The following is an 18,707-nucleotide window of genomic DNA, read 5'->3' as shown; positions in this document are numbered from 1 at the left end:
AACATTTGCCTTGCTGGGCATACAGAGCCCAGTCGTTGCAATAAAGGACTGGATCTTTCCAAGAGGGACATGAAAAAGCCATCCACAAAAACCTGTTGTTATATCTACTGAGGAGCAGAACAACTGAGGCACCTAACCAAAAGCACCATGGAGGTTGCCTTTTATTTATTGTAACTAAACCTCTTGTTTCTCTTTTTATGGAGCAAAGGGTACCAAGGTTTTCAAGGAGCTGCAAAAATTGTGATACAATCAGCACAAAAAGGTGTCTATTACAATAACAGTGAGGTCTACAGAGCTTCATCAATTTACCTGAAAGTCATTGCGGAGGCCCCTGTCCACCTCAGGCTCGAGAATTTCCAGGCGTCGCAGTCGATGGAAGGCTTCTGTCTCTGTCTCACCGAAAAGCAGTATTGGCTCAGAACGGTCCCGAAGGCGCCTGATCACCTGCATTGACATGCACCGTGCATTACTACAGAGTAGACTATGCAGAGGCATGACAAAAGGCAATAACGACATTCTAAAATAGAATCTGCAAGAATGATTATGCAGCATATGTGGAACATCTTTACAGTTGCCAATGCTGTACACAGTGTAACACAGAACACCATTGTAGGTAAAGGTTCTGCATAGATTTGGATGCAATCCAAAACAAATGTCATAAAAGGCTATAAGAAACTTGGCAGGAGGAGCTAAGTTCAGAGTGACATGTGCCCTTCTCTGTTCCTGTACAAAGCAACACATACATGTACTGCACAGTGACTCACAAAAAGGTTACTGTAGGGCACGCACATGACATGGATGGAAGCATTTTGCTTGCAACGATAGTGACCTCCAGGAAGCAGCATAGCTGACTGCACAACAGAGGGAAACTTTGCTGTCCTGCGTTGACTCCAGGGGCCAGCTTTGTCTGGTCAGTGTGGCGTGTGGCTACGGCTCATGGGGTTTTAGACTGAGGGCTCCACCCACAACTAAGGCCTTCTGACGGGGAGTGTCCCGGTGTGATTTTGTACCATTAAAATTTCTCTTTCTCTCTCACTCTTACAGGGTCAGAATGTGAAAAGACAGTTTACTTGGGACAGCTCTCACATAAACACTCACTCGGAGATAAAGGAAGAAAGAAAGAGATGAATAGCTTATGTGTTGCGCTCATCCTGTCTGGTCTTACTTCATGTGTCCTCATTTTTCGCGCTTTAAGTCAAGTATGAATTCTCACAAACTCGCCTAACTTTCAGTTCTTGTTGGAGATAAATGAAAAGAAGAAAAATAATGATGCAAGTGATGTAACTAGTATGCCTGTCACACTGTTGTGTGCTATAAAAGCACTTCCAGCTTTCACTTTAAAAGTGAGGCACGACTGCTCATGGCGGTTCGCGAGAGCTGACATTTGGGTGAGTTGGCATGGACACGTGGTGGAGAAAGAAGAACAGCAAAACTTTTTACAGGGGCTGAGACAGAGCAGACATGCACCAGCGCTGATCAAGTAAACGCTGGTGTGCATCTACTCTGTCTCTGTTCGAGTAATAAGTTGCGCCATTTTTTTTCCCCCACCATGCTTACAGTGGAGCTGCGCAAGCCATAACGCATTGTCAAATTAGGCTACCACACTGCTGAAACAAACATGAGACAAACAGATGGCAGATTCTGTGCAGGCATTCTCTGTGGCAGAGCAGCTTGTCAGACTCGGAAATGTGCTCGGAAATCATGATCTGTCTTTTCTTCTTTGCATCTTTTTACTGCAATCATTCAGCCTCTGCAATGATACTGGGCTACATATTTTTCTTATTTAGTTTCAGCCGATGCTCAGCAGCGGATGTGCTGGACATTTACCACATTTTCCCATTTTTTTTTCAGCTTTTTCTCTGCCTGCATCGAAGGAGTGAAGGACAGAGAGAAGCGCAGCTGTCTCAAGAGAAAGTGAGTTTCCTCGGCTGCCTTGATAGAGCGACAAATTTGGCAGGCCACCTGACAGCTGCAATCCCTTGCCCAAGTATGCACTCTCCCTGATGGCCTGCGGACTGTTCTGCACCACTGTAGCTTGACATGGTTTAAGATGTCCACAGTGGTGGTGGATAAGATCTGTTGACTGTTCTACTGTGCAACAGCACTTTTACACCATTGGCCTCGAATACTGCTCAGTGGACATTTCTAAAACCTGCCAAGGCCCTGTTCCCGAGTGAGTTGTATACTGATGGACAGGTGTTGTCGCGCAGCCTTTCGTTGATGTGTTGCCATTAGCTACCGAAGACTAAAGTGGCTTATCCATGATGGCAAAAGCTCATCTAACCTACCTACAGCCTTCTGACTCTATATACTAATGCCTGCTTAATCAATCCAAATTGCATTAGAGGAAAACACCCTCAAGCACAAGCATCGCTCACTGGCAAATTTTTGGCTCTAATCTGGCAAGAGCATGCAACGAAATTTCTCAAGTGGTAATTATTTTTAAGCAAAGCTTTCCACACAAAACATATTTCTCGTTCCCCGGCGTTTTTTTTTTTTCAGTCAAGTCACTGTCATTGAGCTGCCCGTTACATGAAAGTGGAATTTTCGCTTTACCCTCACTGGCAATGTCACTGGTACATACAAGCTTTCTTGGAAGCATTCTGCTATCCTACATAATAAAGTATGGAATGCAGTAAAATAAGTTGGTAAACACAGGCACAGCATAAGTTAGAGATTTCCAAAAAACATGATTATTCAGTGCCATTAACACTGGACACTCATGTTAAATTTTCCAAGGTGCTTCATATTTATGCAAAAGAGCGAAGCAAATAAAACAACTTATGAACCGAAAACGTGTAACCAGGAATCAAGTTGCAAGAGAACAACCACAACTAATCATTACTGCCGAAATGCGCAGAGATGCACTTAGCTTGGTGGCACACGCTTGCAGCAACCTGCACAGAAGATGAAACAGCAACTATGGAAAAAGAAGAGGCTAAGTAAATTTGGCCTTATCTTGCTTAATGAGCTTCGCTGATAATGCATGATAAGTTTAAGTTTCATATCATTGCACATAATAAGGTCACAAAATATGGACAACACATACGGAGAGAGGCTTCAGAGTTAATAGACTGTAAAGGGGACCTCCCATTAGCATTGTCTAAAAATCCTAAATATACAGCAGCTACACATAATTACAAAAAACAGCGTATTACTGGAGTCTATAACTAATACACGCACACAAAACGAATATTACTGAAAGTGCAATGAAGACAGCAAGATGCATTGATGGGATAGTTGGGGTGCATTCACAATAAGCTTTAGTTCGAACAGGTCTGGCACAATAAGAAGACAGGACAAGCACCTTGTCCTGCCCTGCTTGCACCGAGTTTATTACGCAATGAAATCAACCAACGAGCAGTGAAAGTCTGCACAGGACACACCTCTTTCCTTGGCAGCACACGTTCGTCCTCCTGCTTCTTCTTGAGGAGGCTGGCCACTGACAGCGACAATGACGACTGCAATGGCACAGGGAGGCAGAGATGAGCACAGAAGTGATCATCTTGAAATAACATTAGCTCCATCTGTGTTGCCATGTTTCAACATTCACCATGGTAATCATCAGCCTATCTTTTATGTCCACTGCAAGACCAAGACCCAGGGATCTCCAATTACCCTCGTCGTGCGCCAGCTGGCAACATCCTAGGCCTGCGAATTTCCCAATTTCATCACACCACCGAGTTCTCTGTCATCATAAGAAAAGACCTATGTGGGATCAATTATTTTACAATATCTTCATTTCTAGATGAGATATATAAAATCTGAATATATATTTGGGATCAGCATTCAAAGATATATCTGCATGCCAATTTTCAGAAAGATATGTTAAGAAATAAAAAAAAAGTTTTCAAGACCCTCATCCCCCCTTAACTGTGCTTCCCTTCCCCTGACACCCATTCTGTAACCTTAACAGACCACTGGCCACCCGTGTTTACTGTCTGATTCACACTACTTTCTTCCTGTCGATGTTATGCCTAACATTTTTCATGCCATCCCTCGTTGCACAATACTTCTTTTCAAGCTTTTTTGTTGGCTTCCAAGTTTCCAGACGATATGTTAGTACTGGTAGAATGCAATGATTGTACATTTTCCTTTACGAGGGTACCGTTAAGTTGCCAGTCATGACTACAGTTCAATGTCATTGGCCACCAAATCACCAAAACCTTTATTCTGTTGAACAGAGGCGGCTTTCGAAGGCTTTTTCAAGCACAAAAATTACAAGACAAGCCTCACAAGCAGCACAGAGAAATGGAGAGATTTTGAACTGTAAACAGTATTGGTTACACAAGAAAAGGATCACTCAAGGCAGGGAAAAAACAAGCAAACAAAAAATATGCAGCTGGACAAACAACTGAAGTTAGAAAGCAGCGGAACTAACAGTAATTTGGTGGAATATTGCCCCAACCTGAACATACAGCCATGGTAGATGAGGATCAAAAATGAAGTACATGTAGTGGACAAACAGACACAAACGAGGCACTTGTTCAAGTCTGTATATTCGTTGACTGCATGTAATTTTTGCATCTGATCTATCATGGTATCAAAGCAATAGCTCATGCAATGGCAAGTTTTGCATAAACGTATAAATAGTCCAATAAACGCAGATGAATGCAGATGTTAGTGCCAATCAGAAGACAAATAGATAATGTTTGGCAACGTCACTATGCGCAGAGAGGCACCAGGTTTCTGTGAAACCACCCAAACTGGATAAGCTGATCCTCCATTTCTCAGATGTGTTTACAGAAAAGTACTGTTATGAATGATTGTGCATTTATTTACAGATGAAGGCTGGCAGAGGCGATCGATTGTGAAGATAGCCGTTGAAATGCTGTTGCCCGTCAGAGGGACTGTTATCATCTTCCTCAACCTCCTTTTCTCTCCACATTACAGCACAGCACGTTTAAGTAGACTACATAAGTAATACCGATCACTGTATCAAACAAACCATGTGCAATTCACTCAGTTCTTTAATTGATGTTAGAACTAAAAAAAAAGTAAAGTTTATGCGATGAAAAGAAACAGGCAACAACATTTGTATTTAGGTCATGGTTACCAAATTGGGCTGGTAATAGCTCACCTGAGTTGGCTTAAAAATTTTTGGGGGGCTATGCGGCTATTTTTCGGCTAGATTCCTTTCTGACCTAACCTTACCCCCCCCCCCCCCCAACTCTTCACAAGTCATCTCCCACAGAACTACTTAATAAACTATGCTGATGAGGGGGTGCATGTTAAATCAACACGTTAGCGTATGATAATTCTGGATGATAATTTGAAGTTGTTTCTCACATACGAAATTCAGCGGCAGCAAAAATGCAGCAAATCATCTTTGAGAAAAATAAGAGTGTATTTATCATAAAGCCTGCATTTACCTCGTCATAAATTTGCCAACGAGGCTGCATTGATGCCGTCTTCGAACTAGTGCTGAGAGTGTAAGCCATAGAGGGACAGAGTGAAACATGATATCTTGCGGCCACATATGTGCGCATGTATTTCAAATGTCTCTTCCAGACTTGGGAGCAGCCATACAGCCACAATAAAACTTTGGGGCAAGTGACTTTAACTTAACGAATATACCTATGCCGGCACCGATAATTTCATTTAGCGCCTTTTGAGGGACTTGTCCACTCGCTCTGGCGCAAGCCTCTGGGCAAATCTTGGGCCTTCTTTTTTACATGAAAAAAAACTCACATGTAAGTTTTCTTGTGGAAAATTAGTTCAATATGCTTGGAATAACACCACAAAACAACACTAATTTTTGGCTACTTTTGAACAACCTAGAATGTTGGCTACCATGATGGCCAATCTGGTGATCTGTGGTTTGGAGTGGTCTGGTAACTCTGATTTGTGAGTTTCTAAATATATTAATCTTCACAAATGCCACCACTCTCTTGTTTAGCTAAATTATTTCAGAGAACTCATACGGCCGCACATGAAAAGCAAGAACCAGTAGGTGCAGTGATTGTTTGGGCAGGTCCAAATGCCCAGCCATTCAATGCTCCCCATAAAGTGCAAAGGAAGCGTTCAGGTGGAGTGATATAGGGGTGAGCTTGGGTGGCAAGATTGTCCCACAGAGGTGCATTCACCTCATCGTCATCTTCGTCCTGATGCTTAGCTCGGCGTCGTTGCTCATACTCCTCAGTCGTCTGCTTGATCAGCTCTTCCCGCTTGAAGAACTTTCTCTGGGGTCCCTGTCAAAGCAAAGGGGCACCTGCTTATGACAGCTGTCAAGTGAAGCCAACTGAACAAGCTGCTAGCTTTAGAACAGGAAGTGAGACTAAGCAGAATGGCATGACTAAGTATGGTACAATCTGAGCAACCTCTTTAAAACACCCATTGTGCACTTAAAATACCAACACAACATTTACAACTTGCCATATCTCCTTTTCTTGTCAGTTGAATGAGCCTGCAAACCACCTGTGCCCGAGAAAAAATGCAGGCAAGTGCCACACTGCCATAAATAGTTTACTACAAACTAGTTTTGATTTCAGCGTTGAATAAGTGCAAGCATCGTGACTGACTTAAGGGTACACTGGGTCACTCAGTTCGTGCGAGCTGCAAAGGCCACACATGAACACAGCCATAAGCAATGCACGCAGTACCCTTTGAGTAACATCATCACACGTATTCTCATCCCAATGTGATATCAGCAAATTTTACCCTGTATCATGACACAGTACAATGTCAATGACACCAGGTCTGGCATAACACAGTGTAATTATTATTTATATTATCTATCATCTAAGACAAATAACAACATTGCATTTCAAGTTCAGTCATGAGAAATATGAACATAGAATTTGATACCTGAGAAGTAATTCTGACAACAACAGATAAATCAGCAATGAGTTGAATTAAAAGAAAAATGCGATTTCCTTGATGCCCTATGAATACATGAGCGCTCTCACCTCCTTGCTGCGGTTATTCAGTATTACTTCTGAAATGATTACAAAACACCTGTTGACAAAGTGCCACAGTTTTTAAATATGACATCATTGTACTTAATAAGGCATGAAAAGACGAATAATAATAATAATAATAATAATAATAATAATAATAATAATAATAATAATAATAATAATAATAATAAGCAGCCTATTTTATGTCCACTGCAGGACAAAGGCCTCTCCCTGCAATCTCCAATTACCCCTGTCCTGCGCCAACCGATTCCAACTAGCGCTCACGAATTTCCTAATTTCATCGCCTCATGTGGTCTTCTGCTGTCCTCTACAGCGCTGGCAGGCTGACTGGCAATCCTGAACTGATGTTCCCTTGCCCGGCTATTCATCATTATCTTTGTCTTCTGCATATTAATCGTCAACCCAACTCTTGTACTCTCTCTGTTAAGGTCCTCGACCATTTGGTGTAACTGGCCTGCAGTATTGTTGAATAGAACAATGTCATCGGCAAACGGAAGGTTGCTGAGATATTCGCTGTCGATCCTTACTCCTAATACTTCCCCAGTTAAATAGCTTGAATACTTCTTCCAAGCATGCAGTGAATAGCATAGGAGAGATTGTCTCTTTGTCTGACCCCTTTCTTTATAGGTATCTTCATACTTTTCTTGTGCAGAATTAAGGTAGTTGTCGAACCTCTGTAGATATTTTCCAAGATATTTACGTAAGCGCTCTGTGCTCCTTGATTACGTAATGCTTCTATGACTGCTGGTCAGTGGCGTAGCTAGGTCGTCAGCCACCAGGGCCCATAGGTCTTCTGTCACCCCCCTCCCCGGGTGTAGCCGGCGGAAAGAGGGGTGTCTTCAGACGTATATGACACCCCCCCTCCCTCACTGACCCCTTGCACCCGGGGCCCACGGCCCCCCGGCCCCCCCTGTTGCTACGCCACTGCTGCTGGTATCTCTACTGAATCAAATGCCTTTTCCTAATCTATCAAAGCCATATAGAGAGGCTGATTGTACTCTGCGGATTTCTTGATTATGTGATTAATGACATAGATGTGATCTATAGTAGACTATCCCTTCATGAAGCCAGCCTGTTCTACTGGTTGGCTAAAGTCCAGTGTCGCTCTTATCCTATTGCAAACTATCTTGGTGAATATTTTATATAATGCTGGGGGTAAGATAGTGGGCATATAATTTTTTAATTCTTTAATGTCTCCCTTCTTGTGCATTAGTATAATGTTTCCATTCTTCCAGTTTTCTGGGACCCTCAAAGTCAATAGACATTTCGTATAGAGAGCTTCCAGTTTTACAAGCATTATGTATCCTCCATCCTTGATTAAATCGACTGTTATTCCATCTTCTCCTGCCGCTCTTCGCTGTATTATGTCTTGCAAGGTTGTTCTGACCTCATCGCTAGTTATAGGAGGCGTTTTTGTATCCTGTTCATTACTATTTCGAATGGAGGCATCCCAACTCCTCCGGGTACTGTGCAGGTCAGTACAGAATTCTTCCGCTGCTGTTACTATACCTTCGAAATTGCTGATAATATTACCCTGCTTATCTTTCAGTGCATGCATCTTGGTTTGTCCCATGCCAAGTTTCCTTCTCACTGATTTCAGGCTGCATCCATCTTTTACGGCTTCAGTCTTTCTCACTTCATAATTTAGAATATCCCTTATTTTCACCTTGTTGATCAGTTTTTACAGTTCTGCAAATTCTATCTTATCTCTTGAGTTGGACACTTTCATTCTTTGTCATTTCTTTATTAGGTCTTTTGTTACTTGGGAGAGCTTGCCTACTGGTTGCCTTGCCTCCCACTTCAATTGCTGCCTCTGAAGCCAGCCTAGTTACAGTTACATTCATTACTTCTACGTCATCTTCATCGCTCTGTTGTAAGGCTGCATATTTGTTTGCAAGTACCAGCCTGAATTTGTCTGCTTTTACTGTTACCACCTCTAAGTTGACCTGTTTCTTCTTGACCAATTTTACTCTTTGTCTCTTCAAATTGAGGTGAATGCTAGCTCTCACTAATCTATGATCACTGCGCTTTACCCTACCTATCACTTCTACATCCTACACTATGTTGAGATCAGCAGAAAGTATGAAATCAATTTCATTTCTTGTTTTATCATTAGGGATTTTCCAGGTCCACATTTTGTTCCAAAGCTTCCTGAAGAAGGTGTTCATTATTCGCCAGGGTCAGTTTCCAGTGGTGGCCTGTCCGGGTTCAGAGATTCTTAGCACCCTCTGCTGTGTTGTAGGTTTGACAATAGGCCTTGGTCAGGTGCTCTGTAGCTGCTGGGGAATGAGGGCCATGGGTTAATTGAAGGAATCATGAGGGAGGGAGTAGCCGAATACTCCACCAGGGAGGCCTATTTCTGTTCTGGTGAGGCAGTGTCTGTTGAAGCTTAGTAGGCTTTCATAATTTGGTTGTACCGATTTGTATAGCCCCACTCACCCTCGGCATATTTTGCAGTTGTTAGGCGTCACTCCAAGCCTGCACATGTAGTGCACTGTAGGAGGTGAAACTGAAGCTTACCACCGTCCAAGATAAAAAAAAAAAATTATAGAAAGATTCGAACTTGCGACCATGGCAACCGAGCATCCGACATAGATCAAAAGAGACATGATTAGTGTATAAAAAAGATAGAAAATGGTGATGTGTTTAATGACTGATCCATAATGTGGTACTGAGTGCTTGTATGTACTGCAGTATTTTGAGATTAAATATAACATTTTAGATTAAACATGAGCTTTTAATCTAAACAGCGAATATGATAAATTTTATGCATCAATATTACAGCAACATGACAACATTGTTTTGACTACCTGTATTCGTGCTACTCTATATTTTGTAATATGCTGTAACGAACAGGTGCAGTATTATTCTTTTAATATACTTCTTCGGCAGATCATGTTATTCCATTCGTCAAAAATACTCCGTAGCATACAATTGTGTTACATTAGACTAAGCACACTGTGCTTTAGGTATTTAAAGTGAAAACTGTTGGTAAGGTTTTTCTCTCTTTTTTTTCATTAAAACTGAATGAGTGATGAAAAATAGAAAAGGAAGTCGACGTAGCATGAACGAGCGAGCGAGCCCTACTGCAAATCGCCGAAGTTCGTAGTAACGCAACACCAATTAAGACCACGAAAGTTTACCCAGCAAGAACATCTTTTTGCTAATTCAATGTGCTTGCTGTAGGTACTGAGGGTGCAACGAAACAGTTCTTCGTTGTACACGAGCTGTGAAGCGTTTCGAACGCATTGGCTATCGCTGCAGACGGCCAAATACTCACGACGAGCTGCCTGTTTTCCAGTTCTTTACGCTTGCGCTCAATCTCTGCTTTTAGAACGTCCATTCTTCAAAGTCGTAATAAACGATCGAGCTCACGAAGACCGTTGAAAAGCTGTAATCGCGTTTGAACTGCGCAAACTACGACATCGCCAACAACATAGTACGCGTCGCCGTGGGCGCTGCCATGAATGTTGCCAACTGCAAAAAGTGACCACAGGAAAAACGGTCAAGGTTGGCCGCATTGAATAAAAGAACGTCCTCCATGGCCCGTTCGTTGCAGAATGTTCTGTTGCAGAATGCACTGTAGATGTAATTGCAACGCAGTATCGGAGGCAGTCGGCGCCATTGTGTAATACCTAAAGAGATTTCACGGGCTGTTAAAGGGGTTATGGCACGCAGAACGTTGATGCCACCGTCGTCCAACTGTTCTCAGTTCAGCTTGTAACTGGGAGTAGACAGCCGAATATCGTTACACAAAAAAAAAATAAACTGGATTCCAGGAACATCTTAACCGGAAGTTTTAATATCAGATCACCAGGAAGCACTGGCGGCGAACGCTGTGCATGAAGGCGAGCTTTCTGGAAGAGACGCGGTGCGCCGCGAACCTCCATGGCCGCGAATGAAGACGCATGAATACACACTCTACACTCTTAGAAAAATTTACACCCTTTGGGGCGTATCTTGTCCCACAACAATAATCGTCATCTGTCTTGCCCGCGTTTCCTTTCTTTAACGCTGCCAGCCCGGTACTTCCCAGTCACGAACGGCATGCGCGTTATCAATGTGACGCAGCATTCTCGACAAGAAAGTAGCGAGCGCCGAGTTTTCAAGAAAGGAAACGCAAGCAAGGCGGATGACGATTATTGTTGTGGGACAAATATACACCCCAAAGGGTGCAAACTGTTTTTAGAGTGTAGAATGTACCGGGCTGGCAGCGTTAAAGAAAGGAAACGCGGGCAAGACCAATGACGATTATTGTTGTGCACTCTAAGAATAGTTTACGCCCTTTGGCTTGCCCCTTCTGCCACACAAAAATAATCGTCATCTGCCTTGATGCGTTTCCTTTCTTTATCGCTGCAAGCCCGGAACTTTCCAGTGACGAACGGCGCGCGCGTTATCAGAAGAGGCACTCCACACTCTAAGAACAGTTTACACCCTTTGGCTTGCCCCTTCTGCCGCACAAAAATAATCGTCATCTGCCTTGATGCGTTTCCTTTCTTTATCGCGGCAAGCCCGGAACTTTCCAGTAACGAACGGCACGCGCGTTATCAGCATAGAACAGTTTACACCCTTTGGAGTGCCTCTTCTGATAACGCGCGTGCCGTTCGTCACTGGAAAGTTCCGGGCTTGCCGCGATAAAGAAAGGAAACGCATCAAGGCAGATGACGATTATTTTTGTGTGGCAGAAGGGGCAAGCCAAGGGGTGTAAACTGTTCTTAGAGTGCAAAGGGTGTAAACTGTTCTATGCTGATAACGCGCGTGCCGTTCGTTACTGGAAAGTTCCGGGCTCGCAGCGATAAAGAAAGGAAACGCATCAAGGCAGATGACGATTATTTTTGTGTGGCAGAAGGGGCAAGCCAAAGGGTGTAAACTGCTCTTAGAGTGTGGGACAAATATACACCCCAAAGGGTGCAACTGTTTTTAGAGTGCAGTGTACTAGAAACTTTTCTAGTACATTGTATGCATGGATGCTGGATAGCTGCTGTGAGTGTCCCCCCTGAAACGGAGTGGCGGGTTGAGCCACTAAAGTTTTATTATATTGGCTATTGTTGAAGCTACGCTCTTAGAAAAATTTACGCCCTTTAGGGCTTATCTTGTCCCACAACAATAATCGTCATCTGTCTTGCCCGCGTTTCCTTTCTTTAACGCTGCGAGCCCTGTACTTCCCAGTCACGAACGGCATGCGCGTTATCAGTGTGACGCAGCATTCTCAACAGGAAGGTAGCGAGCGCCGAGTTTCAAGAAAGGAAACGCAAGCAAGGCAGATGACGATTATTGTTGTGGGACAAATATACACCCCAAAGGGTGCAAACGTTTTAAGAGTGTATATTAAAAAAAGAAAAAAAACACCCTAACGATAACACAGAACGCAGGATGGGTGGATGGATGTTATAAGCGTTCCCTTTTCAATGGGGCGGTGGGTTGCGCCACAAAGCCCTTGCTGTTATACTGCCTAATGTACGTCCTACCTAGGTTAACCAATAGAAAAAAAAAACACTATGAACTACCACGCCCAAATTTTCTGATCCCCTAGTGCGAACTGTGCTTTTGTACGTCTCCGTCTTCTGTTGTTTCCCTACTTTTCTTCCACCAATCCTCGAATCGCCTCTTACTAATGCCTATTGCGGACATGTTTACTTTACCACTGCTCCCGCTGAACCTAAGGGCTTCAAGGAGGCCAGTGGTGCCTAAATCAACCGCTGGGGACACGCTCTGTGGTAGACGTCTTCACATTCTAATAAAACATACTCCATAGTTTCCCTAGCTTTACCGCAGCAAGCACATGATTCTTCTTCCGAATTCTTATATCTCGCTTTATAGGTGCGTGTTCTAAGGCATCCCGATCACGCTTCGAAAAGTAATGAGCTTCCATTTGAGTTATCATAAATTTCCTCTTAAGTAGTTACTCATGGCAAGTTTCTTTTCCATTGCCGCCATCCATGAGATTATTTCAGCCTCTCTGACTTTCCGCTTGACGTTCTTTGTTGCTGTGTTGCCCACCCTACAGGCCGCATACTTGCTGGTGAGCTTCCTAGTTCTTTACCTCCACTGTGGATCAATGTTTTTCCTGTACAGATACCTCAACACTCTCCCAGCCCATTAACTTTTTTCTATATTCCTCAGTCGTTCTTCATACTCAATTTTACTGCGAGCTTCCCTCACTTCAAAACAAGTCCAGCCCATATCACCCTGCACAGCTTCATTTGTAGTCTTCCCGTGAGCGCCCAATGCGGGGCGACCCACTGACCTTTGGTTCCCGTCGAGTTCTGATTGTACCCCTGATTTAAAGCAAACAACCGGATTTCCAAAAGTAAGTCCTGGAACCATTACACCTTTCCAGATACTTTGGAGGACCTCGTACCTATTGTATCCCCATAGCGCTCTGTGCTTCATTATGGCTGAATTTCTGTTCCCCTTCACTGTTACTGTTTTTTCCTGTGTTTCCATTTATCTATTGCTTTCGTCATATACCAAGGTATTTATATTCTGTTACCCGAGGTATTTCCTGGCCTAACCTTGTATCTCCACTGTCTGTTCACTGTTTTCATTGAATATCATAACACCTGATTTTCTAACCATAAATTTTAAATCTAAATTGTTGCCTTCCTCTCCACAGATATTAGCCAGACGTTGCAAATCACTTTGCTTGTTAGCTAGCAACACAATGTCGTCCGCATAAAATAATTCTGGGAACTGCTGCTCTACTACTGTCCACGCCTGTTTGTATGAGAGATAAAACCCGATATTACTTTTTTCTAGCGCCCTCTCCATCCTCCCCATGTACTTACATCATAAACAGCAGCGGGGATAAAGGGCACCCCTGCCTCAGTCTCTTGTTGAAAACGAAATCGCAACTGCCAGCGCCATTGCCAATGTCGAGGAGTATATATATTAAAGAGAGGGACTGCATCATTATTTCAATCCGCGCCATTCTTTGATAGCGCGTTTGTGCTTGCCAGGGCGTTTGCGTCGATGGCATCGTTCGCACGGTTTGTCACGTCATCTTACTGACCTTGCAATGGTGTAGCACAAACACCGAATCGCGGGTTTTGCTCGACACTTGTAGTTGCAATTCGGGAATCGGTCGACAGCGCGACATGACTGGTGCCGGGTTTGCCTTGTCGGCGGTGATCGTGCTTTTGAGTGCACTGGGTCGTGTCGTGGGATCCGCCGTACTTCTGGAGGAACATCGCGTCTACTCGTCGTCACAGAAGTACGACTACGTCGGGGGCGTCGATGTCTACTGCTGGGAACCACGACACAATGCCCCGAGCTACTTCGATGTCTTCAGGACAGCCACGGTCAAGTTTTCCGTCGCTCCCAATGACCTGCAACTGTTCACCGGTGAAGATGAGCAGACCGTGCAGCAGAAGTACTTCCACAGTGGCGTCGATTTTTCCTTTTTGGCGACGAAATTGCAGCGCAAGGTGAGCTTTCTGAACAGTCGCCACCGCCGCTGCTTTGGCGTGTTTTCGAGAGACGCTTACGAGTTCGCGTTCGTGCTCAGCGTCAACCATCCGGGCATTGCTCAGTTCTGCTTCGGCATCGTCGCTTTCTTCGTGGCCCCCGTCGTTTCCCGTAGAGCTGCCGTTTTCTACACCTGCGGCACCAGCATCGGCGTCTTCGTGTTCCCTCTGATTGCGGTGTTCCTCGTGAGTCGCTTGCTCCCGCGCAGGGCCGCAGGTGTCGCCCTCGTGCTTTGCGGCTGGTCGCTGGTCGTGTCGTGGCTCGAGTTCCTCTGGTCAAACGTGCAGGACGTCGTGGACAACTACCAACATTTCGTCGTCTGCTACGTCGTCGGTTCGGCTGCCTTGAGTTTCGCCGTCTGCTATCGTGTCGGACAACCGAGCAACCCTCGAACGCTTAACTTGATTCAGTGGTCGCTGCAGTTGGTCGGTTTGACCTGCGTCTACTTTTCGTCTGACAGGAGCGACGTGATGGCGGGCGTGGTAGTTGTGATGGTGTCGACCTACCTGGTGCAGTTCTGGTCGCGCAGGCCTCCCGCCTCAAACGCCAACCGTTCGACACCTACCGTACTGTTGACACCTGCTGTCGAACAGGGCGCAACGCCGACAGATTCGCCAAGAGCGTCGAGCTGCACACACTTCGGTGACGATGGCATGTGGACTATAGTTACGAAGATTCGGGCTCCCCAAGCTAAGAAAATCGCGATGTGTATCCGTGCTGACGACGGCATACGCTCGCCGAGACAATGGGTGACGTTGTCGGAACGTGACATGCTCGACAATAGTGGGGACGAGTTTGACCATTTCCTCGAGGAACCAAATGTGGATGAGCCCGACAACACATATTGAGTGCAGTCATAACCTTGGCGGTTATATCTCTCACGAGTTGTGTATCGGAGCGGTGCATTGATCTTAACACAACGTACTAGGCGATCTGTTAACTTGAATGCTCAATATTGCCGCGGCGGCCCGTTGTTCGGGACCCCTTTAGTTGAAAGTGCCGGTACATGTCCCCCCCCCCCCCCCCCCCCCCCGCATACCTGACCACGTTTTCCCGATAAATTTCGTCACTGATCTGCTTTGTTTATACTGTACTTCAATGGAAACATGAAAAACTGGCTAACTGCATATTTATTCTATAAGCAAATGAGTTTAAGGTTGTTGAGAATCGGTGGTGTGTGTGAAAGTTTGTGGAATGCATACCCAAACAAAAACGTTTTATGGTTGTATCATTTATCATTTGGAGCCATCACTGAGGTGAGCAAGGTACTTCGACCTGGACAGTCTTTACAAAAGTCTCGGGGCAAAATGCTTGTACATCTCAATCCCTTATTGACCTTTTATCCAAACACAGTGCAAATTGTCATAGGCAAAAAGTTGGGGCCTCGCATGCAAACTCACTGGTAATTGATAGCAAGAACTGAAAAAGCTTGCAGAATAGGGTAGCAGCAGCCTCTTTTTTCTTTTTCAGCATCTATGATCTATTGGGTCAAATAGTCAGTCTTTCAAAAGGCGCCTGCTTTACACATAAAACGCATCTTCTGGCTAATATATAAGCCTAACTTCCATAGGCAATTATTGTGTGCCTCACTGAGACGCTGTAGGATCATTTATTTCATGTGCAGCGAGCCAGTTCTTTGTTTTATTATTATGAACAACTTCAAAAGATAACTTCACTTATCACTGGTTTGTTTTCTATTGAAGTTTGTACGAAAATGTGATTTTCAGTTCTGTCATTCCATAAAGCACTCGACACCTTTGCTTGCCTGGTTAACTTGGGGGAAAAAAGATGCTGTAGTGCATTGCATTCACTAACAAGTGAGCTTTTAAACCTAACCATTTAAAGGGCCCCTCATCAGGTCCTATAGCAAATTTTGGTTATACGCTGGAAGTTGTTACGTGTCCTCTAGGGAGCGTTCTGCCGCAAAACTTTTTCAAATCGGCTCATTGATAGCCGAGATAGAAATATTTCAGTGCCGCGAACCAATAATTTCAGCAGGTTCTAGCCTACGCAAGCGAAACTCCTTCCTGGCGTTCTCCCATACCGGACCTCGAGAATCGCATGACGCATACGTCACAAGCCCCGCGTCTCGTTCGCGCAGCGCACGATTTTGCGCGCTGTGCGCAAGGAAACATGACCAGCGGTATTATTCAGTGCTACACGAATACTGAGGCAGAACAAGCGGATCGCAGATTGAGATCACGCGCTGGAACACAGTAGAAAATGGCATAGTTTCGGTGCCTGCACACGTGACCGCACGACCTTGGGTACAAGCAGACGAAGCGGAAGTAAATCTCTTCGGTGCGAAGTAAAACAAAAAAGCACGCAGACATTCTGCTTGTGTGTTTTATTATTTCTCTAAACTTCAATTCGCCAATTCAAGCAACGGATCGCACAGATAACAGATGTCTTGAATAATTATTGAACTCACTGTCGGCACGAGCGACGGCACACTGCGGACACGATTACGTAGGCGCAGGGGCACGATTACGTCACCGTGCGGCTTGGAGCGCGGCAGCCGCGAGAAGGAAAAACGGCGTTCGGTTTGAAATTTCACATCTTTCCGCGGCGCGTAGCGATGTAATACTTTGCAGACACGATTGTTATCGCGCAATGTATGTTCTGCGCTTGTCAGCTCAAAATCGCCAGAACTGGTGAGGGGCGCTTTAAAACTACATGCCGAGGAAGACGAGGCCGCCTTTGACGAAGATAGGTCCTCCTATCGTAACGTACGCTGGCCAGCCTTTCTGAGGCACCTTATCCCTGTTTATAACCTTTATATCAGTGTGCTATTCCATCTGTCAGCCCCTTCCTTGATTTTGGCAGGTGTCAAGAAACAGAGTTTAAGAGGAAGCTTTAGCTCGGGCCCAACTCCGACGCGGCCTATTCAAATACATGTAAAAGGCAAAAACGCTTTTCTGGGGTAACCGCTGGACTGCTGTTAATGATATTTGCTGCATTTGAGAGAGAAATGTAAATTCTAGTGACTGTTGGAAGCGGAATTTCTATTTAGGGGCTGGATTTTGTTAAAAGAATTTTCGAAAATTAGAAAGTTCGAAAAATATAGAAGCACAAAGTTTAGAAATTAATAGCTCTCCGTCGAGAACAGATAGCAAAGGTCTGTAAACAGCATCCATTAGATCATTCAAAGCGGACACATTTGGGTACTTGTGTCAGATCACATTTGCTTCACTGGGGAAGCGAATTCAGAATTATTAAAAATGATTTTTCGCAGCTTTCAAACCCGTTTCGTGATTTGAGCGGTCTGCGCAGGCTTTCAGTACTTCTGAAATTTCGAACCATCTTTAAAGTGTATACCAATGCAGAATAAGCAATCATGCAAATATGTAAAATTCAATACGGCTTAAATGAATTAAAACATCAATAATTGATGCCATTAACATTATACTAATTAATAAAATAATACAATGTAATGTAAATACACAAGAATTGGCAAATATTGAGAAAACTATAATAAACACGACAATACTTGCAACCCCCTCCCCCCCCCCCCTCGCTCCCCAAAACGTTCCGAAGTCCCTGCAAGCAGGCCCACTGTGGAGTGGTAAGGAATGCCTACTCAGATGTTGTGACGACGTCGACACGCAATTACGCGCCGTCCTGGAAAGGACCGCGCCCACAACGCAGCGCTAATCGCACTGTTGCGCAGCAACGTGCCAAAAGGGCATACTTAAGGATCCATCACTGCACCACATCGTTTGTCTACACGAAAGAAGTGCCACTTTTCAACACGCCCTAACTAGAAATGAGAAATAAATTACTTTCTGTCGCAAAGAATAGTTAGCAAAAGCGAATTAAGTACCATCTCAGAAAATAAATTATTGTACCCAAGCAAGATAACCATCCCTGCTCTGGTTTTTCGTTACGTGATGGTACACAGGTTCGTCAACATTTCTTCGCTTCGACGCACCACACGTAATATTGTGCACCACGCTTTAGAGCCAACTTAAAAGTACAATTTCTTCTTTTTAGTATACAAGCATGCTCATAAGCATACCTTTTTCCGCAAGCGGGTTAGCCGAAAGTGGACGTGGAGGAGCCCGAATGGTGAGACTAGAAATGAAATCGAACTTCATACTCTGCGCGAACCCTGGCATCATACAAGCTGTAGACGTGCTCGGCAAGGTGCGCTTCAGTGACCATAGGATGGTAAGAACTCGAATTAGCCTAGACTTGAGAAGGGAACGGAAGAAACTGGTACACAAGAAGCCAATCAATGAGTTAGTGGTAAGAGGGGAACTAGAGAAATTCCGGATCAAGCTACAGAACAGGTATTCGGCTTTAACTCAGGAAGAGGAC

General features: G+C 44.4%; 2 protein-coding genes across 3 annotated transcripts in view; one reads left to right on the top strand and one right to left on the bottom strand.

The window, feature by feature from the left end:
• The window catches only part of Prp18 (pre-mRNA processing factor 18), a 32,767-nt gene extending 22,362 nt beyond the window's left edge, over positions 1-10,405 (bottom strand). Inside the window, exons 1-4 of one of the 2 annotated variants that reach the window (XM_065449613.2) lie at positions 10,201-10,405; positions 6,087-6,191; positions 3,387-3,461; positions 310-444 (exon numbers count right to left, since the gene is read on the bottom strand). In XM_065449613.2, the coding sequence (XP_065305685.1) occupies positions 310-444; positions 3,387-3,461; positions 6,087-6,191; positions 10,201-10,263 (378 nt within the window). In that variant the 5' untranslated portion in view covers positions 10,264-10,405. The remainder of the gene's footprint in view (positions 1-309; positions 445-3,386; positions 3,462-6,086; positions 6,192-10,200) is intronic. The other variant, XM_065449612.1, reaches the window with a different exon arrangement.
• A 3,390-nt stretch (positions 10,406-13,795) lies between these two features.
• Positions 13,796-16,147, top strand: LOC135916287 (nuclear envelope integral membrane protein-like). Its single transcript, XM_065449614.2, has one exon. The coding sequence runs from the start codon at positions 14,018-14,020 to the stop codon at positions 15,233-15,235; it is 1,218 nt and encodes a 405-aa protein (XP_065305686.1). The 5' UTR covers positions 13,796-14,017; the 3' UTR covers positions 15,236-16,147.
• Positions 16,148-18,707: the final 2,560 nt, after the last annotated feature.

This window comes from Dermacentor albipictus, chromosome 6 (assembly GCF_038994185.2).
Source record: "Dermacentor albipictus isolate Rhodes 1998 colony chromosome 6, USDA_Dalb.pri_finalv2, whole genome shotgun sequence".
Lineage (NCBI taxonomy): Eukaryota > Metazoa > Arthropoda > Arachnida > Ixodida > Ixodidae > Dermacentor > Dermacentor albipictus.
The sequence above is the reverse complement of the archived record's forward strand: the minus strand, read 5'-3'. Positions and strand labels throughout refer to the sequence as shown.

Bases quoted from the DNA above. Each gene is read 5' to 3' on its own strand.
- LOC135916287 (XM_065449614.2), top strand. From the start codon at position 14,018: ATGACTGGTGCCGGGTTTGCCTTGTCGGCGGTGATCGTGCTTTTGAGT.